General features: G+C 39.5%; 1 protein-coding gene across 1 annotated transcript; it reads right to left on the bottom strand.

Moving 5' to 3' along the window:
• Positions 1–6: 6 nt before the first annotated feature.
• Positions 7–27,884, bottom strand: hectd2 (HECT domain containing 2). The gene is made up of 21 exons (XM_073828307.1): positions 27,477–27,884; positions 26,594–26,720; positions 25,642–25,780; positions 25,453–25,555; positions 24,779–24,868; positions 24,596–24,660; positions 24,437–24,482; positions 22,864–22,973; positions 22,468–22,616; positions 22,236–22,359; positions 19,330–19,426; positions 18,861–18,968; positions 18,439–18,571; positions 17,369–17,457; positions 15,085–15,243; positions 10,434–10,508; positions 10,172–10,259; positions 9,949–10,055; positions 1,119–1,234; positions 887–1,030; positions 7–796 (listed from the first exon to the last, which is right to left on the bottom strand). Exons 1-21 carry the CDS (start codon positions 27,552–27,554, stop codon positions 676–678), a joined length of 2,268 nt encoding a protein of 755 aa, XP_073684408.1. The 5' UTR covers positions 27,555–27,884; the 3' UTR covers positions 7–675.

Raw genomic sequence — 27,884 nt, 5'->3', positions numbered from 1 at the left:
TAGAGCTTACATTATTACTGCTGTGCGTTATCCTCATGCTTACCTGATGTGGCTGTCAGGGTTGTGCAAAACTCAGACTTGTAGAATTGTCTCTACCTATTAATTCCTTCATGAGTGTGAGCATGAATTGAATTGAGCGCACTCACAGTAAGTTGAATTGGAATTTGATTTGCATGAAAGGAAGTGGATTTTTGAATGTTTTGCAGGACTCTTCTGCTCACTGAGGCTGCATTAATTTATATAATATAAAATTACTGTTTTTTATTTTCAATTATTTAATATTTTATTTATATTTAGTCTTCAGCATCACATGATCCAACATAAAACAGTTGTGCTGCTTATTATGTAGAAATCATGATACATCTATTTAAAATATTTTGTAACATGTTTTACAGTATCACTAAAATCACTGAATAAAAGTTATAATTATTAAAATTTAATTCCACTTTCTTGCATACAATTTGGAATTGCAATTCTGCATCTTGTTTGTTACCACAGTTCAAATTCAGTAATTGAACTAGAATTTAAAAGGCATTCTCAATTCAATTCTGATGCACAACACTGTTGACTGTTCTCAAAAAAACAAATACAAATATTGGAACTATCACAGCCCAGATTCTTTCAGTGAACGCAGATTAAATACAGCCATGAGTTAGGTTATTCTACAACTGTAATTTACTCCAATCCGAAGCCCTCTGCATTTGAAATGGCAATAGTTAACTTTTGCCGTAGCTCTTTCTTGCTCTTGTATGGAGGTAGACAGATCTGGTTGAAGCATGTATGCGACACTGGAAGCCTGCAAAGAGAATTAATAAATAAACTGCAAAAAATAAACATGCATGTCATTTCACTGCAGTTCACTGCAATCTGCCAACGTGATGATTACCAGTCAGTGGAGACATCAATCTTGGAGATCTTAAAGTTAAGGTCAGCCATTCCACCCACCGGAACGCGGTCACTTCCTGTGGTAAAGTGGAGCAGTTTCTTTTGCAGCTCCAAAGGAAACGCCAGCACCACGTCCCAGAAGGCTCTGTAACACCAGAACTAACAGTAAGATTTCCACTGATAGATATGCATGTAAGCACATGACTATGAAAAACTGTAAACAGGACATGTACCGGATGGTGGGGTCAGTCTTGCTGTAGCCCTCATACTGCACCACTCGCTGCAGAGAGCCCATGTCCAGATTAGGACTTCCACAAACCAGGATCTCAACCTCCTCTGGCCTTAGAAGCTACACAAATGACAGATTTCTATTACTATTGTTGAGATTATTCTCATGCATTTTTGCAAAAAAAGGGCAAATTTTAACATGTTAAAAAAAACCTGCATGTAATCTTTGCAACAATATGGGTACACTTTATAATAAAGTTTAGTACAACTACATTGGTTAACATTGGCAATATGAGCTAATAATTAATGATCATTTTACAGCATTTATTATTCTTGGTTAATGTCAGTGACTAAATTATAGCCAGGTTTCACTGACAGGGTTTAGGCCTTAGGACAGGACTAGGCCTTAGTTAAATTAAGATATTTAAGCAGCTTTTATAAAAAATGCCTTAGAAGATACATTACAGATGTGCATCTTAAGACAGAACAATGGCACTGACATATTTTAAGATATGTCAGAGCAAGATATTTTCAGTTGAGACAGCTCAAACTCGCATTTTAGTCTGGGATTAACTTTGTCTGTGAAACCAGGGGTATGTATCATAAACTAATAATGAACAATAATTACATTTTTAAAGCATTTAATAACCTAGGTTAACTGTAAGATACTATTCACTATAATTCTGGCTTATAATACTGTTAATTACAATTCACAGTGCACCACTATTCAAACTTATTTAAGATTTAAGATGAATACTTTTTATTTGGCAAAGACAAATTAAATTAATCTAAAATGACAGTAAGGGCATTTGGAATGTTACAAATTGCAAATAAATGCTGTTGAAATTTCTATTCATCAAATAATCCAAAAAAAAAAAAAACAGTTTTCAGCATTGTTTGTAATAAGAAGAAATGTTTCTTGAGCAGCAAGTCAGCTTAATGTTATACTGAAGACTGGAGTAAGGGCTGCTTAAAATTTAGCTTTGCCATCATATGAATATTAACATTCATTCAACTGTTTTTACTGTGTTTTGATCAATTATACGCAGTCTTGGTAGACATTAGAAGACCTCTTTCAAAAACATTAAAAAAATCCTAACGATCCCTAAGATTTTAGATCAATAGTGCTTTATAATGATTGTTTAAAGTACATTGTCATATGTAGAAACTAATGTTAGCAAATACCTAAATAAAGATAAATAAATACAAATAGAAAAGCAAGACATGACGAAATAACCAAAAGTATTAGTCTGATTCTTATGTTCATTAAACAACAATTAAAAAATAATAATAATTAAAAGCAGAAGATTCATGGTAAACTAGTGTGTGTGTGTGTGTGTGTGTGTGTGTGTGTGTGTGTGTGCGCGTGCGTGCGTGCGTGTGTGACTGATTATTGATAACACTAGAAAAAAAAAACATTTAAACATATTATCTAGAAGACACAATCAGATGACAAAGTAAAGTAAAATTAAATTAAAATTAAAATACTCTGTGTTGGTATATCTTATCAAAGTAGGACTGTTGCCACACCTTGCACGTGCACAGACTGTGCTGTACAAAGTGTTGAGAAACAGTCAGACAGTATAAAAGACTGAAAGATAAAGATAGGTCTTTAAGCCACAGAATAGGTAGTGATGGTCCAAACCAATCTGTCACGTCCTTCCCCTCCCCTTGCCCTCCACCTCACCCCTCCTGCCTCACACCACACCAAGACCAGCAAGTCAGATATTACCGTTACAGAGCCTCTTACATAAGCAGCCAGGGACACAGTCAACTGTTGCATAATCACTAAAGATGGGGAGGGTCTAAACTTGATCATGGCCAGTGGAATCAGGCCAGAGGAGGTCTGAAATCATGTTTATCTATTCTCAGTGTAACACTATTTCACCACCGTCGCACTGTTTAAATAATCAGGCAGACACATGTATAGCTGATCCTACAGCATACCAAGAGAAAAAAAAACTGAGCAGAGCAACTGCTGATTGTGTAGTTCAGTGAACCCAGAGAGAAACCAATGACTCACAGGCTGAACATTCCTTAAAATGGTCAGATGAAATAACTCTCCCTCTGCTTTTCTTTTTTCTGTGTGCATCTCTTGATTAAGAGAGCAGTCTGAGGTAGCACCATATTGGGAAGTCTAAATCAAAGCTGAATCATTGTCAAGACAAACATACGTGTAATTTATACTTTTCCCTGGTGAATAGAGAAAAATATCTAACACTCTCTCATGCATATTTTAGGCTTATTGCAAGTCAATTGTTCTTACAAAAGAAACTTATGCAACAAGAACGAAAAATGTGTATTGGTAAATGTGGTTTCTTACACAGACCAATCCAGCACAGACCATTAAAACACTCCCTCAACATGTGGTAAGAGACGCACAAAAATTTGAATTAAGAACTCAGCAAACTGCATGAATGTCAACAAAGTACCATCAAAGTACAAAAAATAAATAAATAATAATAATCAAATTTCCGGTCATAATGTATAGCGACACCAGAGCGCAATAATTAGTAAACTAACAAAGAAAAGTGTCTAAAGAGTTCAGGAAGAAAGTCAATCATGTTATAATAGTTTTGGTCTCTTTTAATTATTCTATTTTCAGACAATATTGTACGCTGAAACAAATAAAAAATAAAATGTCTGAAAGGAGAATAATCAAGCATAATTTAATCCAAAACTAATATCACATTGTTGTTGTTAGTATTTGCTTATAATTACTTATACAGTTATATTTTATTATATTGTCTTATTGGTAACACTTTACAATAAGGTTGTATTAATTAGCATTAGTTAATGCATTAGTTAACATGAACTAAGCATGAACAACAACTCTGTTTAGCATTAGTTAATGTTAACTTGCACGTATATTAATGCATTTATTCATGTTAACAACTGAATTAATTAATGTTAGTTAATGCATTAGTTAACATAAACTAAGCATGAACAACAACTCTGTTCTGCATTAGTTAATCCTAGTTTACACTGACCTACACGCATCTATTCACGTTAACAGCTTTATTAATTAACATTAGTTAACATGAGCTAATAATGAACAATAATGGTAAACAGCTTTATTTAATTTTTGGTAATGTAGACTTGCTGTGTATATTTACATTAGTGTAAATAGCAGCTGATACACAGTAAGGATAAACAGTTCTAACTCACCATCTTAAAGGTACAAAAGCTTGTGTGTACCTTATTAACTTTATTTAATAATAAGGCATTAATTTGGCCTACTGGTAAACACGTCTAAAGAGGAAACCATCTACTGATATGTTATTCATGTTCATAGGCCCTTTACTATCATTACTTATATTGAACAAAGCACTTACTAATGAATTTGGTGAACCTTATTATAAAGTGTACACTAGTTCAACATTAACTGATGGGTTACTAACATTTGTAGACTCTTTATTAATATGACGTTAACGAAGCACTTACTAATGAATTTTGTGAACCTTATTGTAAAGTGTACACTAGGTTAACATTAACTGATGTTTTACTAACATTTGTAAACTCTTTACTAACATGACTTACCGTTAACAAAGTGTTTACTAAGTGAATTTGTGAACCTTATAAAGTGTACACTAGTCCAACATGAACTAACGTTTAACCAACATTTGTAGACGATTTATTAACATGACTTACCAATAACAAAGTATTTAATAAGATCATTTGTGCACCTTATTGTAAAGTGTACACAAGTCCAACATTAACTAATGTTTAACTAACATTTGTGGGTTAATAACAAAGCAGTCATTATTGATTTTACTTGACGTTAAATGAGTGAAAGCCATTCATGCATCACTTAGATTTTCAACTTTATTACATATTATATTATTACATATCTGTGGTATGCATTATATACATTTACATTATTTAATCAATTCATTAAATAAACAAAACAAAAATAAATAAATAAACTTAGCGAAGAAGGAGGTGTTCCCCTTCAGTCGAATCACTTCGACGTTACATTGGGATATTGCTTGAGAGACCAATCATCTCTGAGCCTCATTCAAAAGGCCAATGAAAATTGGCGAGTGGAACGTGCGTGCCGGCCACGCCCCCGTACATACGGGTATATAAGATGGTGGCGCGCACCACTCAGTCAGACTTTTGCTTCAGAGCCGATGCCTCGAGCTTCTTCTGACGCGACAAAGGAAAGGAAAAGAGTTCCAGAGTTCTTCGGAGTTTATGCTCCCTCCCGCCGGTGTGCTGCCAAAACTAAGAGAGTGATTTTCAAAAAAGAGCTTTATTGGCGGCCACCAGCGTGGTCCCTGCGGGCAGCCGTTTTCACAGCTATAAAAAGCCTTTTGCAACCAGCGAGCAGCCCCGGCGAGTGCACACTGCCCCGTAGTTCCTCCCTGGGCAATCCGGGGGTCACAAAAGAGCAATTTCTCGCGGCCGATCAGACGTTCTTTTCAGAATGGCTCTTCAGCCGTGCGTTTCTGGGTGTGGTAGTTTCCTCACTCCTGCGGACGGACATGAACGCTGCCTCACGTGCTTGGGCTTTGAGCACGCTCAGGCAGCGTTCACGGATGGATCATGCCCGCACTGTGAGAGCATGTCCATGGCCACGCTGAAGTCCCGCCGCTCGTTCGCGAGCCGGCTCCCCCCGCCTCCCTCCCGCGGCCAGCTGTTCCCGGAGGTGCATGAGGAGCTGACAAAATCGTGGCGCGCTCCGTATTCGTTTAGAGCGCGCACCAGCTCCTCTCCCCTCGCCACTTTCGATGGCGGGGCAGCCAAGGGGTACGTGGCGAACCCCCAGGTTGAGCGCGTTGTGGCGGTGCACCTTTGCCCACGCGGCGCTGCCACCTGGCGGGGTCGCCCGCGTCTCCCTTCCCGAGCGTGTAAGCTCTCCTCCGGCCTTACGGTGTGCCAGGCGCAGGCTCTTAAACACCTGCACGAGAGTGGTCCTGACCAAGGGACATTTGAAGAACTCCGCGCCGCCACCGACTTCGCCCTCCGGGCCACGAAGGTCACGGCGCGTTCCCTTGGTCAGGTGATGTCCACCTGCGTGGTCCAGGAACGGCACCTATGGCTGACCCTGGCTCAGATGGCAGAGGCCGACAAAGCCCGCTTTCTCGACTCTCCTGTCTCCCAGGGCGGCCTATTCTGCGACACCGTGGAGGATTTCGCCCAGCAGTTCTCCACGGTCCAGAAGCAGACGGAGGCCATAAAACATATCTTGCCCCGCCGCGAAGCAAGGACAACCTTTCTGCCGCCGGGGCCTCCGCCTGCTCGTCGCCGAGGGCACCCCGGTCCCTGAGACGGGCACCCCCGAGGTGAAGAAATCTGCTCTTTTGGGGACGAGGACATCTGCGTCCCCACTCCCGGTGGAGGGCCGGGAGCTGCTGTGCACTCATATAACATCGCCAAAAGTCACAAAAAGAGCTGAATTTCTCACCTCCGGGGCTCCGGCCCCGGATTTCCTTCCTGGAGGGAAGGAGGAATATTTGGGGACGAGGACATCTGCGTCCCCACTCCCGGTGGAGGGCCGGGAGCTGCTGTGCACTCATATAACATCGCCAAAAGTCACAAAAAGAGCTGAATTTCTCACCTCCGGGGCTCCGGCCCCGGATTTCCTTCCTGAGCAGTGTTTCCACTCCTCGGAACCAGACTCGGAGCTGGATGTCGCCAGCGCAGGAACCAGGGAAGAAGGTAAGCGCTGCTCAATGCAGCCGGACTTCCCCTTCCCCTTCCCCCCCTAAGCTGCCCCACCGTGGTCACGTCAGTCAACGTTCCCTTGATACCCCTGTCGACTCGGCTGGGAGCCTGGCTTCAGCTTCCCAGCCCTTCGCAGTGGTTGATACGGACGGTACGTCTCGGCTATACGATTCAATTCGCCAGGCGTCCCCCCCCGGTACAGAGGCGTGTTTCACACTACTGTTCAATCAGATACACATGCCGCTGTCCTGCGTGCGGAGGTTGCAGTCCTACTGGCGAAGGATGCAATTGAGCCTGTCCCTCCAGCCGAGATGAAGTCAGAGTTCTACAGTCCCTACTTCATCGTGCCCAAAAAGAGCGGTGGGTTAAGACCCATCCTGGATCTCAGAGCACTGAATCGGTCCCTTCTCAGGCTGCCGTTCAAGATGCTCACCACGAGGCGCATGCTCACATGCATCCGCCCCCAGGATTGGTTTGCAGCCATCGACCTGAAGGACGCGTACATTCATGTCTCGATTCTTCCTCGACACAGACCCTTTCTACGGTTTGCTTTCGAGGGTCGGGCATATCAGTATTAGGTTCTCCCATTCGGCCTGTCCCTCTCTCCCCGCGTCTTCACGAAGGTCGCGGAGGCAGCCCTGTCCCCTCTTTGGCAGGCAGGCTTTCGCATCCTCAACTATCTCGACGACTGGCTCCTCATAGCTCACTCGCGAGATCTGTTGTGCGAACAGAGGGACCTGGTGCTCCAGCACCTCAGCCGTCTGGGCCTTCAGGTCAACCGAGAGAAGAGCAAACTCTCCCCAGTGCAGAGGATCTCTTTTCTCGGTGTGGAGCTGGACTCGGTTGAAGTGACAGCCCGCCTCACCAACGAGTGCGCGTTGTCGGTGCTGAAGTGTCTGGGAAAGATCAGACACAAGACAGCGGTTCCTCTAAAAACATTTTTAGAGGCTCCTGGGGCATATGGCAGCTGCAGCCGCGGTTACGCCGCTGGGCTTGCTTCATATGAGACCGCTTCAGCGCTGGTTACACGATCGAGTCCCGAGATGGGCATGGCACCGTGGCACACTCCGGATTGGCGTTTCCCCGCAGTGTTGCCGCCTATTCAGCCCGTGGTCCGACCCTGCTTTCCTACGGGCAGGGGTGCCCCTGGGACAGGTCTCCAGGCATACCGTGGTCTACACGGATGCCTCCACCACGGGTTGGGGTGCTATATGCAACGGGCAAGCAGCATCGGGCTCCTGGACAGGACCTCAACTGCAGTGGCACATCAATTGCCTTGAGTTGTTGGCAGTGTTTCTGGCCCTTCGCCGCTTCCGATCGGCGTTGCGTCAGAAACACGTGCTTGTTCGTACCGACAGCACTGCGACCGTAGCTTACATCAACCGCCAGGGTGGTCTTCGCTCCCGTCGCATGTCTCAACTCGCCCGCCTTCTGCTCCTTTGGAGTCAAACGCGGCTGAAATCGCTACGTGCCATTCATATTCTGGGGGAACTCAACCGTGCAGCCGATCAGCTCTCACGGTAATCCACCCACCCTGGAGAATGGCGACTCCACCCCGAGACAGTCCAGCTTATTTGGAGCCATTTCGAGGAGGCCCAGATAGATCTGTTTGCCTCCCCCGAATCCTTCCACTGCCAGCTGTTCTATTCTCTCTCCGAGGCCCCCCTCGGCAGGGATGCACTGGCACACAGCTGGCCTCCTGGGCTCAAGTACACCTTTCCCCCAGTGAGCCTCCTTGCACAGACCCTGTGCAAGATCAGGGAGGACGAGGAGCAGGTCCTGCTGGTTGCGCCACACTGGCCCACCCGGACCTGGTTTCCAGAACTTATTTCCCTCGCGGCAGCCCCTCCTTGGAAAATCCCCTTGAGGAAGGACCTTCTTTCTCAGGGGATGGGCACAATTTGGCACCCGCATCCCGATCTTTGGAACCTGCACGTCTGGCTCCAGTCCAGGGCCCCCTCTACAAGGCAGGCCTATGCACTGAGGTAGGGTCTGTTCGTCGACTGGTGTTCCTCTCGAACAGAGGACCCCCAGAGATGCAAGATTGCAGTTGTGCTTTCCTTCCTGCAAGAGAAGTTGGAGCGCAGGCTGTCCCCTTCGACTCTTAAAGTGTACGTCACAGCCATCGCGGCTCACAATGATGAAAGCAACTCAACGTTCCTTTCTTGCTAGTTCTAAAGTGATATTTTCAAATTGGTAATGGAGGCTTGGACTGTTAATTGTTAACTTAAGGTTTGAATTTGTGGCAGAAGGAAGTAGTTCTGCACAAAAGAGGGCTTTTAAAAACACTCATTTTTTTGTTTATGTATTTACACACTTATGTCATCGAACTGTTGTATAAATGCTGACTCGAAGACGTGAGATATGGCTGTATATAGGCACGCTGTGATTACATACGGCCGAATCACGTCTACGAGTGTGATATTGCTCACATATAGCGTTTTCTTAAAAACTACTTTAAAGAACTATTAAGCATTATTATTATTATTATTATTATTAACATACTTTTGCATAGTCAGACAATGTTACAATGTTTAAAAAAAAAAGAAGAAACAAATAACATTCAAAAATTTCTCAAACTAGTTAGTTCATTGAGTCAGCATTGGCTGTGTTTAAACATGGAGGAGTCCATGTTAAGTGACATACTCATGAGCTGTGCAAAGTCTGCAAGAAACTGAGTCTTTGTATAGATCCAATTGACATGCTAAATAGGGCAAGATACTTGCAATTTTCTGGGGGTTTCTATTTATTCATTCTATACGACCTTGAGTCTGAGGTCTCTTCCAGCCAGTAGCTGAAGAGCCTGGATACGGTGTGGAGATTGAACAAACAAAGCAGGCCCAGTTACCGGGCACCCTTCCAACAGAGGGGGAAGGGACAGCCCATACACAGATGTAGCCTTCACACACACACACACACACACAAAATGGCCCACAGACCCTGCCCTCTCTTCTGCCCCTGAAACTCTCTCTGTCTGAGAGCCACTTGTAGAATATTCCAAGGCTTGCTGTGCCTCACAACAGCACTAGCTGTTAAAAATTACTAGCTGCAGTTAAATGTCAAGCTGTTTCTTGGCTTCTTCTCACTTGCTTCCAGAGTATTCCCCTCAGAATTCCTTTTAATTACCATGTTATAAGTATTTTGGCGAAAACTATACAAACTCACCATCAGGGCATTTGAGGCACAAACGCTATGAAAACCATGATAGAATGCAGCAAACTGCCTGTAGATGGACTTATTCAGCAGGAAATCAATGTAGAGCTGGACATATTCTGTGCAGGGATATACAGATTAATACTTTAGTAGCGGGAATAAGACAATGAGACATTGCATGTTGAAAAGGGAAAACCCAGTCATGCACATAACTATAGAGTGGAGACTCTCTCACCTTTTCTGTTTAGGTTTGTTACAGGGATCTTGTCCCCTCCTGGTTTCAGATTATATGACTTGACCACTCCAAGTTCTTCTTGAAAAACCTAGAGGAAAAAAGTTTGGAAATTACCTCCACTTTCATTATTTGCAGATGTTATTGCTTCGTTATCGTAATCGTTCAATCAGGCAAACACAATTATCTATTAGATACGATGGAACAAGAAACAAGTCTACAAGAGCAAACATCCTGATTCAGGTCAAGTTTGGAGGGGACTCACCTGAAATGTGGTATAAAAGTCCTCTTCAACGTTTCCTTCATAGCTGAGGAGTTCCCCAAGTCCATGAGAAAGATCCTAAAATGCACACAGAAAAACTCACATTTGACAAACGTGATTTTTTTGAATTCCTAGCTTCTTATGTGCCCCATACTGTGTTTTTCTACTTTGGTAAACAATGCAGTAGAAGGGATACTGTTCTACACAAATCATAACAAAACTAAAATGCATTAACAATACAAAAAACAGAGATGACTACAAGTTTCAGCTTACTGTATGTAAAGTTTCTGTCACTGTGAGAGCATCATATGTTCTGTTAAATTTTAGTTGAAAATCTGTGCGCTAATAAAATGGTAGTAAATGAGAGAATTGTGCTGTTTGACGCAAATAGCTGAAATATAGTTGTTGTTGTTTTTTTTTAAGAAAGTAGTTTTAAAGATTCCACATCACCTTTGGAAAAAAAGTTTGAAACAAGGAAGCAAACAACGCCCGCAGGCAGTTATGTAAGTTTGGAGGAAGCCAAAGACTGTTAAAACAGAACATCTGGCTCATTTAAATCTGACTCTGCAGTAACATGAGAGTGAAGGGGAATCAATATGAAGAGAGCTTAACTAGTATTTCAAAATACAATCAACCTCTTGTACATTAAATTCCAGCATACATAATAGTCTGTGTATTATGACAAAGAGCGTTACTGCAGAAAAAATTGCTAATATTGGTCGCCCTCTGCTGGACACACGAGGAGAAGCACTGGCTGAATTTGAACAGGCATATCATTATGTCACCAAAAGAAAACATAAAATAGCTTAAAAGTACACTGGAAACACTCAGTCCATTTAATGATTATCGTATGTGCTTGAAATTAAATGCATTTAAAATTTTGCCTGTGATCTTGCTAAGCTTAATAATACACACACACAAAACAAAAAAACTCTAAGGACATAGGGGAGCCTGGGGCTAGTTGTCACAAAAAGAGGTTCATTGAGGAAAAAAGTCCAGTTACTCATGTTTCTTTTCTCCTAGTTTAAAGTTAGAGAAACAGGTAAACTGCCCCTATTAAAAAGTATGCATTTATGCATTTATTTTATTGTATTTAAGTCTATTACCATATTTACTGACATATCGCTTGAGACTTACTGATATAAAAGTTGATATTAAACTTTATTTGGAGTACTACTTGTGCACAATGCACATTTTGTAATACCAAGCCTAAAATATGTTTTAATGTCACTACTCATTGGATTGTATGATCTAAAATATTAATAAAAAGTCTTGTAGGTGTACCTAAAGTATACCTGCAATAATTCCACTTTAGCACAATCAAATATACGTAAGTATATCTTTAGTTGGACTTCAACACTACTTCCACTTCCACACAATTAAAGTGCATTAAGTACCAATTTAAAGTTGTTCCAATTTAGCAGACTTTAAGTATACCAGTTAGTACACTAAAAGTACAATTGCAGGGTATTTTATGTAAATGCACAATATGTAAATGATTTGTAGTATATATATTTTAAATACACTGTAGTATATTTATTTTTTCACTAGGGTTTGGAGTTTGGAGTAGATTTTTTAGGTATGCTTTTTTAATGTTTTAAAAAAAAGTTGCTTATTCTAAGAATATTCTTACCTTAATTCTTACTTAATCAAAAATACATGAAAAACAGTAGCACTGTGAACTATTATTTAAATTTAACAAACCATTTTTTATTTTAATATATTTAAAATATAATTAATTCATTCCAAAAAAAGTGGTGGGCATAGATTATTTTTTTTAATCTAGATTAATCTCACTGTAATCTTGGAATTAATCTAGATTAATCTATATTAAAATGGCTAATTTGAATTCTGCCTAAGGCATTCAGAATATGTGTGCTACCCAAAATAATGACTAAAAGTAAGTCTTTGAGAACGGGTTTCTCAAGCCAGGTGGCGCATTAGACCATGGGCTCATCTCCTGTTTCCAAAATGCATCACAAACTGCTTGACAATTGCATTTACAACACAATTAACTATACAAACTTGTGTAACCAACTATTCCTACACTGCATGTACTTCTGCGTAAAAGGCTGCGCGACGTGTGCGTTGCAGTTAAATACACAGATGCCCACGGGCATGGATATCTGCGTGCATAGTCTTCGGGTTAAACTGCGTTGCTTTTAGAAGCGTCAATTCAATTGTTGCATATAGTTTAATGTCTTTATTTCGGGATTATCAAAGTAAATTATAACTCAAATTTGAGATTTTACTGGGGCACAGCAGATTTTCACTGGGGCACGTGCCCCAGTAAAAAGGGACTAGCAACGCCCCTGCCCTGAAGCAAACCCGGCGGCTTCATAGCTGCATCCATGTTAGCACGTCTCGTTTGATGTGGTAATTTCATAGTAGGCATACACACAGGTTCGAAGACTCGTTCTCGCCCCCTACAGTGCAATTCGGCTAGGTATACATCCGCGCTAAAATATCAAGGTGAAAGTCATCATAGCTTGCGTAGTATAGACCCAGCTCCCAACCCAACTTTGAGAATAGATTAACGGCGATATTTTTTTTATCGCCCGATAAGAGTCTCACGTTAACGCAGCACGTTAACGCAGCACGTTAACGCCGATAATGGCCCACCACTAGTTAAATTATATAAATGTTAATTGTTAATTTGAATCATATTGTAGTACCCTTGCTGCAAAAAATTGTACTGGCCATAAACTTTTGAATGGTAAGAAAAATCTGACTTGTTCTACGTTCAGACAATCATTTGTTTGTTTGCTTTTTTTGCTCATAATAATTTCTCAAAAACAGCAAGTAACAGTAATGGGACACTCTTACTTGATATTCAGCTGTATTAGAAACAGCACATTAGAAACTAGCATTTAAAGAGTTAAGGAGTTCAAAAGAAAGAAAAGCATAATACTTCAAAGGCTGCTGTGAAATTCACAAGACAGGCATGACTTTATCAGCAGACCTGAAAGCCAACAGAGCGCTATAACTGCTATCCTCAGAACAATGCACACCATCTGAGGCTTATTAATCGCATCCAGGCGACTAGACAACAAGCGTGTGTGTGTGTCTGTGATGGCTGGGTGACACCCTGGATGTGCAAAGGATAATGCAAGAGCTATTTCTGACTCAGTGTTATTCTGTCAGCCATCTACACTTAGGCATGGGATGATAACCGGTTTCAAGGTTTACCGCGGTTTGAAAAAGTCACGGTTTCAAAACCGCAAACAAAAAAAGTTATACCGTTCCTACGATATGTGCATTTTCTGTGTGGTCAAAGTGAAAGCGCAGGACTCGCTACTAGGTTGTGTGTGTGCGTATCTGCAGCGAAAACAATGCAGCCCCTCCCTCACCGATTAGTGCTGGCAGGCGCGTGTCTGTGTTTGTATCCGCACGTGATCCGCAGTCAGTGACACTCAGCAGTATTATAAGTTCAGGATGGCCGAAGGAGGTGAACCCCCACAACACAGAGTGGGGAATAGCAGACTATATGTACTAACATTACGTTTCTGTGATTGAACATTAGTACAACAATTAAGTTAAAGTGAAATCACGTCTTTGCTTTTAAACCTTCTGCCACGTTAAAGGTGCAGTGTGTAGGTTTTTGCGGCATCTAGTGGCGAAGTTGTGAATTGCAACAGTCCACCGCTCACCCCTCCCTCCCTTTGCAGAACTACAGAAGCCGATACAGGATTAAAATCTCTTTTGACAGCAACGAATAGTGAGATTTCTTTTAAAACATAATTTAAGGAATTGCACTTATTTAATCATTCAATAAAACTATATTATTGTGAGTATTACTGTTACTTGTTCATCATTGTGTTAGTGTTTTTTTTTTTTCGCAAGCTGATAATTCTAAGTAAATAAAAACATAATGGTTCATTAAGGTCTTTATGCACCCCTGAAAACATAGTTATTGCACCTCTGTTTTGAGATCATCTTAAATATTACACAGTGCACCTTTAACAAACAAAACACCTTTAAAAAAACTTGCTGGCTCTCACGTGTCTTTGAGTGTTTGTTTATTTTTGGAACTGTCACTAATGGTCATATTTTTGCTTTGATTAGTGATTGCATTTTTTCCATTTAGAAGGATTTGTTTTTGAAAATTGTATTTTGTTGATTATTGTTGAGCTGCAGGCTTAGGCTCACACAAGTGACTGAAATTTAATTTAATTAAGAAGTTTCAATTATTTATTTTAATTATTTTGCCTGATGTTCCATGTTACAAAATGTTCTATATGTTTCCTAAAATAAAATATACTGTGTTCAGTAAAAAAAAAAAAAATTTTTTTTTTTTTTTACCCAGACATTTAAATATAACATTGTAGAGCAGTAATTACAATACCGTGATACCGTGAAACCGTGATATTTTTATCCAAGGTTATCATACCGTCAGAATCTTATACCGGCCCATGCCTATGCACTGTTTATATATGGCTGAGTGAGCTCAATGTCACCAAATAATGATCATCACATTCTAAATAGTACATATGTGCTGTATGGGCTGCTGCATTACTTTATATTAGAATAATAATATCACACTACACAGTGACAGCAAGTGGTTCACCCATCAGTGATTGACAAACTTGTGTTCATCTAGATTTGGCTGGACTGAATATTATACCATGTGGTGTGTCACAGCTTGTGTACATACAGGCATAATCTGCTGGAGGTCGTCCAGGGTGAGGGTCGCCATGCCGACGGGGGTGTCGAGATCACATGGCACAATGGGCGGGGTCAGCAGCTTCTTGTAGACGCAAGGGGGGAAGCGGATGTCCAGTGTGATGCTGTTGTACACAGCCAAGCCCATGAGCTGACAGATGGAGTTAAGTGTGCACAGCTGGAAGGATTCACAGACCTAACACACAACCCTAGTCTTCTGTTACACAATGGCTATGTCAGAAAACCAAAGGCTAATAATCACCATACAAGGTCAATTGAGTTTTAGTCATAACCAAGCCAATGGATATCTATAAATTACTTCTTTTGACTACCAAACTATACTGCCATTTGAAATTTTGGGGTCAATGAGATTTTTTTTAATAGTAATTGATTATTTTATTTTATATAAATACATTAAATTCATCAAAAGTGACAGTAAAGACAATAATATTAACATAATATTACAAAAGATTTCACATAAATGCTCTTCTTTTGAACTTTCTATTCAATAAAGAATTCTGGGGAAAAAAAGAATAGTTTCTACAAAATATTGATGACAATGTTTCAGCTTTAAAAATTCAGGCATCACAAGTATAAATTAAATAAAAATATATTCAATTCTTAAACTGTAATATTATTTATAATACTGTATATTTGCTTAAATAAATACAGTGGTAGGCATACAAGATTTCTTTCAAAAACACAAAAATCTTATCAACCCCAAACTTTTGAACAAAAGTGTAAATGCACAGGATTGTGGGATATCATAGGCAAAGAAGGATACATCTAATCCTTTTTTGGGGTTTTGGTGAACAAACAAATTCCTCATGTACCTATTCTTCTGCATCCTCCTGCTATGCCTTTAAGTCAATCATTACAGACTCATTAAAATAAAATCTGAAGTTTTGTGCCTTTCACTGCATGTATGTTAGCTTTGAGGGCTCTTTTAACGTACTAGTCTTGAATAAGAATGCTTCTCCACTAACACCACCAACTTTTGACAAGCAATAGAAAGTAGCATATGATGATTCATGGCTGTAACATAAACCAAAGTCAACTGGCTACTGGCCTCTGGTAATTCAAACTTCTCAAGATGGATGCAGAACACAATATCCAGAAAGCGAGGTTGGATCCAGATCCAACTCCTCCCACCTTACATATCCCTATGGATAGAAACCTCACCCTACCTTTTTTACGATAATTAGTTTTACTCAGTCATAATAATGAAGAAAAGATCTGTCAGTGCTTCCTTTTTATCTCAACTTTAAAGTCTGTAATTTTCTGTGCAACTAGTGGCAGCAAATGGAATTGTAATGTGTTTGAGTAGCCCAATTTAAAAGCAGCTGAAGATGAAGGGAGTGGTTGAAATACTTTGGCTAATCTGTTTGTGCCACTAGTGTTGCAATTAAAGAAGTTATTCAAGATTTGCTAATATCACAACATCACCTACAGCAGCACAGTAAGATGCATGGAAGAACACCCAACAGGTGTACAATACATTTAGAAGAAAATGTGAAGAGCCCTGCACGTAAGTGCTTTCAGCTGTAGCTGACAACTCAGCCCCATGTGCTCTCCATATGTGTAGCGAGGGCGATGGAAAAAAGTCCTCAGCTCAGTAGAGAGAGGGGAGAGAGCAGACAGGCGGGACAGTTTCCATGAGGACTGCAACGATGAGACAACACAAACCGAGCCCTGGCTGTTCCTAACGAGACAAAACAAAAGAATCTTTATTTCATAATTTTTCACTGATGTGACACAGCAATTCTGTGCTGAAGGAGAGAGAGCTCTGCGGTAGTATGCTGGACCTGCAGCCACGTGCATTGAGAAGCCTAAGCCAGAGGGGACAATTAGAGGGGTAACAGCAGGACATGGTAGGCTTTGGCTGCCACCGTGTCTCTCCCCACACGTTCCCGGGAGCAGCGTATGGACTAGTTCTCGACTCTGACACGTGCCTGCTCACACACCACATCACTTACAAAACCATTTCATAACCATAACTATATCTGTGTATCTGTCATTAGCGTTGTATTGCATTATAACCCTGTGTTCTTGACATTTACAAATCACATGGCATAAAAATATCATATGCTCCATTTTCACATCATCATAGCACAGATTGGTGGCAGAAAATACTTTTCCCACCAGAAAACAGAAGGACGAGAATGAACGTCAGATGTATGTGCCAAATGGGAGCTGTATTTACGTGCTATTTTAAGTTTGTCACACCCACACTAGACCACCTATACTGTATAAACTGCAGGGAAATGAAAGGATACAGCTCCAACCAGTCGGAACTCAGAGTAGTTGTCACATTTCCAGCTGCTGAACCAATGACAGTGGGACTCTTTCACATACGTGAACATGCCTGCAACATGACACATGGACACAGAAAAGAACATTTACTATTTACTTAGAATCAGCAGCATCAACTGATTGTGCTCTTTATTAACACACACTATTCTACAAAAAATATGCTAATGAGGACTGATGACTGGAAGACAACTGATACTTGAAGTCTTAAAGATACTATCTTACTTGAGCACCATGTTGAACCAGGCACTTTAATATTTTAATGTTAATAATGTTACCTTTTATTAATTTATTTTCACTTTATCATTGGTGTGTTGTTAGAAAAGTACCTGGCACTTAATAAATTAATCAATATTTTCTGATTTTCAATGTTTCTGAGCCACATAAGAATGGAGGCTTCTACAGAGAGCTTTAGTTTAATTTATGATATTTAATTTAATTATGTAAGTTTAACTAACTACATCGCTTTTCTTTCTCTTTATGTTTTTTAATGTTGATTTACTTTCATAAGGTCCACAAATTCTGTTACTTTCTAAAAAATGTTTTTTGTCAGTTTCCTTATATTGCGCTCATTAAATATCAGCTGTAATAATGTGTGTGTGTGTGTGTGTGTACCTGGTATTCATCACGTTGTGGGGACCAAATGTCCCCACAAGAATAGGAATACCAGTAGATTTTGACCTTGTGGGGACATTTCTCAGGTCCCCATGAGGAAACAGGCTTATAAATCATGCACAATGAGTTTTTTTGAGGAAGTAAAAGTGTGCACAATCTCCTGTGAGGGCTAGGTTTAGGTGTAGGGTAGGTGTAGGGCGATAGAAAGTACGGTTTGTACAGTATAAAAACCATTACACCTATGGAATGTCCCCATAAAACATGTAAACCCAACATGTGTGTGTGTGTGTGTGTGTGTGTGTGTGTGTGTGTGTGTGTGTGTGTGTGTGTGTGTGACACACAATGACTGTATTTGAATATTTGAATATCAATGTTCAATGTATATTGTCCTAGACTGGCACTGTTTGCCTGACTGTCTTACCGTAGTCTGTGTGAAAAATCTGTCGAATCAGGAGAAGAAACCACTCTTTTGTGAGTCCACCCATGTCCAACCCCGCTTCTCCAACAAACGTCACTTTCAGTTTTTTCTTCAGGTCTGCTCGCTTTCTCGAAAGCTATTAAAAAAAGGAACACATTTATGGAGGGGCCATTTTTCCAAATTAAGTCTTAGCCAGACTTAGAACTTTCCAGAACATAATGTACATGCCGTTGGCTGAAAGTTCTCTCAGCCTAGGAAAACTAAATGTAGATTTGGGCTACTTTATACAGAGCAATGCATCCCATACAAAAGTATACCCTCTTCTAGAGTTAAATAGTTTTCAGTGGTTCAAGGGAGCTCCTGGTAACACCTACAGGAACTCTACAGCAATTCTACGTTTACAGATCTGGACCGAGCAGTATTACCTCATCCAGTGAGTCACTGACCAGCTGCAGACGCCTAACTTTAATGTTGAGAAACAGCAGACTCATATCCACCCTCTGCCTGCGAGAAACCTTGTCCACCAGGGTTTGCTGCATTAAACATAGAGAGGAATGCATTTATCAGTCAACAAACGAGTTAGCAGAACATGCCCAGCATCTAGGTTTTATTCCATGTCTTTATATTTCTGAGTAACACATTTCTTAGACAGATGATGTCTGTCTACTTGCGGTGTATGATGATATTATTCTCCAGCCATGTGTCTGTTTATCCTACAGTCTGGACACATATGTTTGGGAGGGAGCCATAGGAATGGCCGCCCCACCCAAGCTAGGATTGTTATCAGAAAGTACTCTCAGACTAGAACACATATTTTCCCAAACAGAGACTAGCCTTTTCATCTTAAGACAGTTTTAGCTATAGCGAGAGCTCATTGTGCAGGTGAATTCTCACCCTGGCCATGCTGATCATCTGCTGCTCAGAGTCTCTCTGGATGATGGCCTTCTTCACCACTGTGGACAGGATGAAGGGGAACTGACAGAAGGTGAACCTGAGAAGATATAGATCAGAAATTACTTGTGTAGGAGTCTTGTGTAGGAGTTTGAAGATTTCTCTGGTAACAGACCAATATATCTTGAATTACGTTTATTCTTCTAATCCCAATAGCCTTTTCTTTATTAAGCAAACGGTAATCTCTTATGCTGACCGAAGGCTGCATTTATTTGATAAAAAAAAAAAAAAACAGTTAATTTAAAACAACTCTTTCTTCTTTGATATATTTTAAAAGGGTCATCGGATGCCCATTTCCAAAGTTGATGTGATTCCTTAGGGCCTTAATGAAAAGTCTGTAACATAATTTGGTTAAAATTTCTCAGTCTAAATGGTTCCATAAAGCAGTGGTTCTCAATCCTGGTCCTGGGGGACCCCTGCTCTGCACATTTTGCATGTCTCTCTTATTTAACACACCTGATTGAGATCTTCAGCTTGTTAGTTCAGTTCATGGATCTCTCTCCTAATGAGCTGATCTCAGTCAGGTGTGTTAAATAAGGGAGACATGCAAAATGTGCAGAGCAGGGGTCCCCCAGGACCAGGATTGAGAACCACTGCCATAAAGAACCATTAACATCTAAAGAACCTATCTGTTTCACAAAAGGTTCTTTGTGGCAAATAAGGTTCTTCAGATTATAAAAAGGTAAGCAAGAAATGGTTCTTTAAAGAACCTTTGACTGAATGGTTCTTTGTGGAACCAAAAATGATTCTTCTATGGCATCACTTGAAGAACCTTTAGAAGCACCTTTATTTTTAAAAGGGTAGTGTAAAACAACACCCTTTTTACCTTGTCAAAATCAGCCCTTGTCACAGCGAGCCTTTTCAGTGTATGTCCCGTTAAATGGTAATGAGCTCTGCTCACCCTGCCCCTTTGTTCCGTAGGGTGACAAACGGTTTGAGAGACGTAAACTTTAGATTTACAGAATTTTCAGGAGCTACTACTCCAGTCTTTAGTGTCACAGTATCCTTCATCTATCATTATATACGCTACTGTGGTATTAAAAAAATGTGGAAACTGTGATGCTTAAAACTGTGAAACTGTGAACATAAAACTGTGGATTTATGAATATAAAGTTCAAAAGAATAAAAAGCATTTATTTAAAATCTTTTGTAACATTATAAATGTCTTTACTGTCACTTTTGATCAATGTAATGAAGTCTTACTACTAAATAAATAATCTTACAGACCCCAAACTTTTAAATGGCAGTGTATTTGTAATGACATGCTTGATGCATAAATCCTAATTTTAAGTAATTTTTAAATAAGCTTAAATAGTACTCCTTAAGTATTTAATTTTTAATGAGCCGAAAAGGACGCACGTCACACCTCTCTTCATCAATTTTTACTAGCTACCAAAAGCTGCTCACATAAAATTCAAGGCATTAATGTTTGCCTACAAAACCACAACTGGCTCTGCACCCCTTTACCTAAATTCACTACTTTGCTTGCGTTCTGCAAATGAACAGCGCATTATTATGCCATCCCAAAGAGGCACAAAATCACTTTCACAGACTTTTACATTAACTGTTCCCTTCTGGTGAAATGACCTGCCCAACTCAATCCGAGCAGCTGAGTCCTTAGCTATCTTCAAGAAATGTCTAAAAACACATCTCTTCCATCTTTATTTGACCCTCTAACTCTAGCACTCACAATTCTAATTATATTCTTAAAAAAAACACTAGTTTCTCTATTCTTTTTACATTCTATTTATTTGTTTTGTTGATTTTGATTGCTTCCATTGTCTTCATTTGTCGCTTTGGATAAAAGCATCTGCTAAATGACTAAATGTAAATGTATTGTAAATGCAAGCTGGAAATACGTTGGCCAAGAGAGCTCAACGCACTGCAAATAACACAAACAAATAAAGAAACGCTGCAAAAACAGAAACGCGTAACAAATAGTCACAACACAACCAAACACAAAAATGCGCCGCAAAAACAGAAATGCGCTGCAAATACTCACAACACAAATAAATCTAAATGCGCTTCAAATACGCACAGACCACATCAAAAATGTTTAAGTAACTACAACAACTTAAGTGACGAACCTAGCTGGGACATGCTCGTCATCATCCGAAGGGTGCGTTTCTGTTTATTTTAACAACCTGATTATATAATTACTTTACTTTTTATATTTTATATTATTAGCCTAAATAAACTGACAAAATACACAATTACTGTAACTGTGAAACGTTATTTAAGCAGGTTACTTTAACAACTTCCCTTAGAAAAAAATAACCATGGTTTTACTATTAAAATAAACAAAGAGCCTATATATATTATATATAGCTATTTTTAATATTATATGAAATAAATACAAATAAAAAATGATTACTATAGTTAAACCATAGTAAATTAAAAACACTAACCATACTTTCACCATGGTATGTACACAAATGGTAATTAATATGCAGGGGAAAATATCAACAACATGGTTACTACACTTTTAGTATAATAAAACCATGGTTAATTTTCGTAAGCATTGTTGTGTTTCCCAACGTTGTGGTCTCGGCTTGCAGAGCGTTTTTGTGTTTGGTTGTGTTGTGATTATTTGCAGCGTGTTTCTGTATTTGGTTGTGTTGCGAGTATTTGCAGCACATGTGCTGTCAAACTGATGAAGATGTTTTCTTAATTTGCTGGTGCTTTTTCTATTTGCATGTGTTTTCTTAAGTTGCAGCATGTTAAGCTCTCTCGGCCACCGTATGGAAATGCTTAAAACATGCTTATTGCTTAAATCATGACATTATGCTTATTAAAATAAAAATTAAACTAATTTATGAAGTGTTTAAAATAATATTTTGCTGTCACACCTGTTTGAATTTCCGTGAGCCTGCCACGTGTGGTAATCCTCCATAAAGTCTATGTGGTCCAATGTTAGGTTGTAGAAATCAGTGAAAGGTATGATAGGGGGAGAGGAAATGCTGTTTGCAGCATCTGTTAAAACAAGACCAATGTTAGGATTTTTTGGTTCAGAATCAGAATTACAAGAAAGCATCTTGACTTCTCCAGGCCCTCTCTAGTGGCTAGCACAGTAGTACTCACTAAGCAGCGAAAGGACTTTAGTGGCTGAGGGAATCCACCAAGAGCATTTGGCCATGGGCGGCAACTCCTCTGGCTTGGCAGGAAATAGGCGGGTAGTGATGAAGAGCTGCAAGCGCTCCACCAGCTGTTTGAAACGCTTCTGAGGCAGCCTGAAAGATGAAACATATTGTAAGCAGGAAGATATAATCCATACACACTTTTTCACTGTCAGTTTGTGTAATGCCTTGATACGTGCTAGCTCTGCTATTTGTTGCATTTACGCATTTCACAATTAAAACCACTACTGCTTAGAATTCAAAAAAGCCAAATAGCTTATTTATTAAAAAATTTATTTAAGAAATTAGGCCACAGAAGCTAGACTTTTCCATTGTGAATTGCTTTCTTGTACAGACTCACTTTTTAAACCAGTGCATCAGGAAATGGTGGTCCGCTTCAGCCAGGGCTGCAATTTGCCTCAATAAGTGTGCATAGATGACATATGTGGCTGGGCTGGTGTACTGAGGGTTCTGTGACACAGAGAGGCATTTCAGCAAACTTCAAAAAGGAAATATAACTTTTCATTTAGGAGCAGAGAAAGAAGTCTGGCTTTTAATAAGAAGTGGCATTGCAGCGGAAGCCAGCTCTTTTCCTCTCCAGTATGACCTCATCCCTTCCTTAGGCACGGCAAACGCAAATAATACAGAGGCTGCCTGACATTAGTGGCAGACAGATCAGCCCAATAATTGCCTCTGTCCTCCAGAGAAATGTAGGTCAGAGAGCCCATCAACAGTCTGGAGATGAATACAGCTATATGCAAACTCTGGAGAAGGACGACATCTGTACATGCTTCTGTTTATGAAAACGTCTCTAACCCTCACCACCACTGATCCCCATCAAATGGAGAGAAAAAAAGTTTCATAAAGCTGAAAACCCAAAACGAATCAAATCCCAGCTAACCAAGCCATCGTCTCTTTCTCTCTCTCTCTCTCTCTCTCTGCCCACGGCTTCCCAGGCTTACATCCAGTGGCTGTGTCCTTATTTGGACAGTCCCAGGCCAGCCTGTGCTGGTCATGTGTGAAGTAAACACTTAGCTCATGATCTGTCTGCACCAGAGCAGAGCTATGGCTGGAGTCAATGGGCCATGTGGTGAGAGAGGAGATCAAGAGTTTCCTGAAACTCTGATTCGCCCCTTACTTAGCCTGGGGTGTTTAGCTGCCAACACAAAGGGCAAATCAAAGACAGATTAGAGCAATTTTGCTGTGTAAGTGCACATCTATAGGAACGCACACAGATAACTGCTTTGCTTTGCAAAGGGAAATTACAGGTATTACAGAAAAGTATCACATGTCTTTGGGTTATATGTAATGAAGGCAATTTTGTATTAATGGCATGGGCTTGGTCACTAGTAAATATCTGCAGTGTTCGGGTAACAAACTAAAAGTCGCTACATTTTTTTAGTAGTTTGACAGTAGCTCAGTTGTTCTCAAAACAAATTATTTCAATGAGCACCAAAACTTTACACCACTACATTTGTTAATCACATTTTATTGTGCAAGAAGCTATACAGGCAAGCAAGCTGATTAAAGTCATTAACTGATTCATAGATCGGATACGATCGACAGATTTAATAATCACTGATTAGTGCAGACCCTGTTGTTGCACATTATTTGGTTACATGCTGATGTCACTATGTTTCAGTTCTGCTTCTTAAAATGTTTTAGCTTTATTGTATACATTTTATGCATCTTTTTAGATCTAACATTTAGAGCCATTTTTTTATGACAAATAAATACAATTCTTGTTATAACAATAAACATCAGTTCAATATAGTTAGCAACTTTTTTTAATCTACTAAAGATCTGCCCCATAAGCTAGGATGTAATAGTGAAAGAGAACATTGCTTTCTTAAGAGATGAAGATAACTAATCATGTCTTTATATACAAAGCAAAAAAAAAAAAAAACACAAGTGTGTAAAAACAATGCCATTACCTGCACAAGAACAAAATACGCTCGAAGGTCATCCTTTGTGCGAGGCCTAAAAATACAGAAAAAAAAAACTGACAGTGATTCTTTTTTAATCACTATTTTCTGCAAGGACTTCATGTCCTCTTTTAGTGCTTCAGTGAGAGAACACAATGCACTACTCACCCTTTCCATTCTCTTAATAAGCTATTAATAATTCCCTTCAGGACTGATTTCTGTGTGTCCGCAGGCTGCAAATTAGCCAGATTAAACCAATTTTGTTAAAACCAAATTCAAAACAACAGAAGAGCACAGTGGCTTACTGTGTAATTCAATTATAAGAGAATTTCAGGAAAGTTTTTTACTTACCATGTGGATTAAGGCATCATAAACAATATTGACAAATTTGATGTTTATTCCTGAGTCTTCAATAGTGTTGAAGGGAGCATTTGCTTCTTTCTAGGGAGAAAATTAAAACATAAAAACATTAATCATAGTTTCTACCATCCACTTACATGGTGCGTTTTATATGTACTTCACATATAAAATGGATGGTAAAACATTCACCTCATATAAGAATAACATTTTCTGATGAAACCATATGCAGATGTTGTTTTTACTCCCTGAATGAGCTCATTGATTCATTTGGAGAGCAAAATGTTCAGTTTTCCTCCTTTCCTGACTTTCACGGTTACTTTTTCCACCGACTTCCAAGAGTTCTCATTAAAAACATTGGCTATGCTTAAAAGGATGTTTCATTCATAAAACTGACCATTATTCAAAAGCCTAAATAAAAACACATTTAGACAAGTCAATTATATGCTATTAATAAGTGAGCCACTAGTAAAATATTTTTAAAAAACAATTGTATTTTAAATGATTGCTGTTATATTTTACACACTAAATTAACTGATAATGGTCGTTAATTTGGGCCTTTTGGCAAAATAAGATTATGCTCAGAAGAAATATGAAAACAATCAACAGCAACCTAGTAAAAACATTTGAAACATGAACAAGACACTGTATTGGGAGCTTCAACACACCTTAAATGCACCATTGAGTTCCAAAAAGGAGTCAAATGTGGTCAAGTAGAAATCATGGACTTGCTTCCAATCCCCTGAGATAGTTGCCCTTTCAACATCGTCCCTACAGCCGGACAAAGACACAGTTAAACACATTGTAACTGACCTGGGAATACTGCAGGGTGATTAAAGGGAAGAAGAGGTACACACTGAAACTCTTTGGCGGTTTTGGTCCGAATTGGAATAATGGGTTCTGAGACAAAACGAGCCTTCACTTCTGGAGGGAGAACATCAATAGAGATACGATGCTTCTGTCTCACATCTGGACATATTGGGGGAAGCTCTCTCACTGAAAACAAACGCACACAGAACGAATTAGACAGCAGCTTACAATATGAGCAAGGTGGGCCATTCATCATGCTCTCCAGGGGGATTTTTGCAATCATTCTACAGCTAATAATTATTTGTCATTATCTTATCAGAAACAACTATCTAAACAATGAATCTCAGCATCCCAACAACCACCTGGCAATGTGCAATCACCATCAGCACAGAGTGTTATTTAAAGGCACCCTAGTCCTTTAATTCTCAAGAAATGCACTGATTAAAGCTGTTGAGAGAAGATTCACAAAACGATTTGTACTTGTGGATTAGAGTAGGAACAACAGACGTTTTCAAGGTTCGCCCAGCGAATTTACAAGGTAAAGTGAGAACATTTAATGAGCTTTAGCACCGCATCAGGCCCCAGTCCATGTAGAGTCTTCATAACAAGTCCCCAGCTCATCTGTGCTAAAGACATGTTAGGCATGAGCACACTTGTGCCTGTCAGAGACTTAAGATAGACACATCACATAGACAACATCTTTGATCTCTAAGACAAAGGAAGGAAAACATCTGCTTGAAACAGTGAAGTGGTTGTTAATTCAAAGCAGCCAAATGGAGTGCTTTGAAATGCAATGAGGTTTTTTGTTATTGTAAATAGGAATTACCTTTAAATCACTCATGCATATCATTTTAAAGCCATAGTAACCCTTGCTTGAGTTATCTGCTTATACGCCTAAAGCACAGACTATGGATGGATATAATTTGTTTAATAATATAAACAAAATCAAGTTATGTAACAAGACTTAGGCAAAACTGGTAGTGCTGGAAGCAGTCTGACCTTGTCTGACTGCAGGTAGCAGGAACGGAGAAGAAAGACTGTGGCTGCCTGACTCTCTTTTGTGATTCAGGGTGGAGATGAAGCCTCCATAAGAGGGAAAAGGAAGCTTCGGTCCACGATCCAAGCTCTGCCAAAGAAATGATCTTTGTTATATTCCAATATTTCTAGAAAATAATAGTGCTGCAGCACACCTGTACTCTGCTGATAAAACAAATGGCAACAGAGAACAGATGCTACAATAAACTATATACTACACTAAACTGACAGATTAACAGCTAATTCAGCAAAAATAAGAAAAATAAATACAAAAATGATATGCCCCTCCCCCTTATTCAAATATTTGAATAAAAAAATACAATATATACAGTATATAAAAGCTTATTTTAATAATATTGGAGGAAATCAAAACCTTGTTAATTGTGTCACTCATTGCGTAACCAGCAGCATCAGTGTTGTTTTGCGGAAACTAAACATCAATGGCTGATTTTCTGTGACTATTCTGTGCGCTTTCAACCCAAGAAAAATACAAAATCACTAAAAGAAAATGCGCTGTACGTGCAGTAGGTTGAGCTATTTATGAATATTCCATGAATCACATATGCCGCTTTTACAGAGTTATCTAACATTACGAAAAGTGTGTTGTCTCAGCAGTAAGCTACTTTTATAAAAAATATTAATAATTTCCATTAGAATAACCACACCAGTTCGAAGGCAATGATGTATTAAAAATAAAGCAAAACTCACATTAATACAGTGTTTAAAAGCACAAACAGGCTATGCATTCATGTAGCCTATGATATTTTAATACATTATGTTTGCGTATTCATAAGGTAGGTTATATTAAACCAGTCAGCAATATTTGAAATGCAGAAAAAATACTTACATGATTTAGTATAGGAGGAAGTCTGTCTCTATCCCTTTCTTCAAATGGACAGTTATTTTCGCTCATGTTTAGATGCATGTCCTCCAAAGAAAAGCCTTTCGGGCGCAGTTACATGGCTTATTTTCTGGAAAAAAGTACTTTCCCCGTCTGCGTAATCTCAGCGCTCACTTTCCTTTTACTTTGAGAAATACAGCAACAGTGAGTGAGTCCAGTAGGGTCTGTTCTTTCTGCTAAAGCAGGTGAGTTTTGGAGACGAAGATGACCAAAAATGCTGATCTTTGCTTGCCAAAGAGAACAAAAGAAATGGGTATGAAGAAAAGTAAAATGAAAAGATACAAAAATCTTCGCGACGCTGCGTTTAGTGAGTAAAGTAACTTGTTGAAGAAGTGCCGTGGCGTCTCTGTGCGG

Source organism: Garra rufa, chromosome 22, assembly GCF_049309525.1.
Source record: "Garra rufa chromosome 22, GarRuf1.0, whole genome shotgun sequence".
NCBI classification, from domain to species: domain Eukaryota; kingdom Metazoa; phylum Chordata; class Actinopteri; order Cypriniformes; family Cyprinidae; genus Garra; species Garra rufa.
This window is presented reverse-complemented; position numbering and strand designations above follow the sequence as displayed.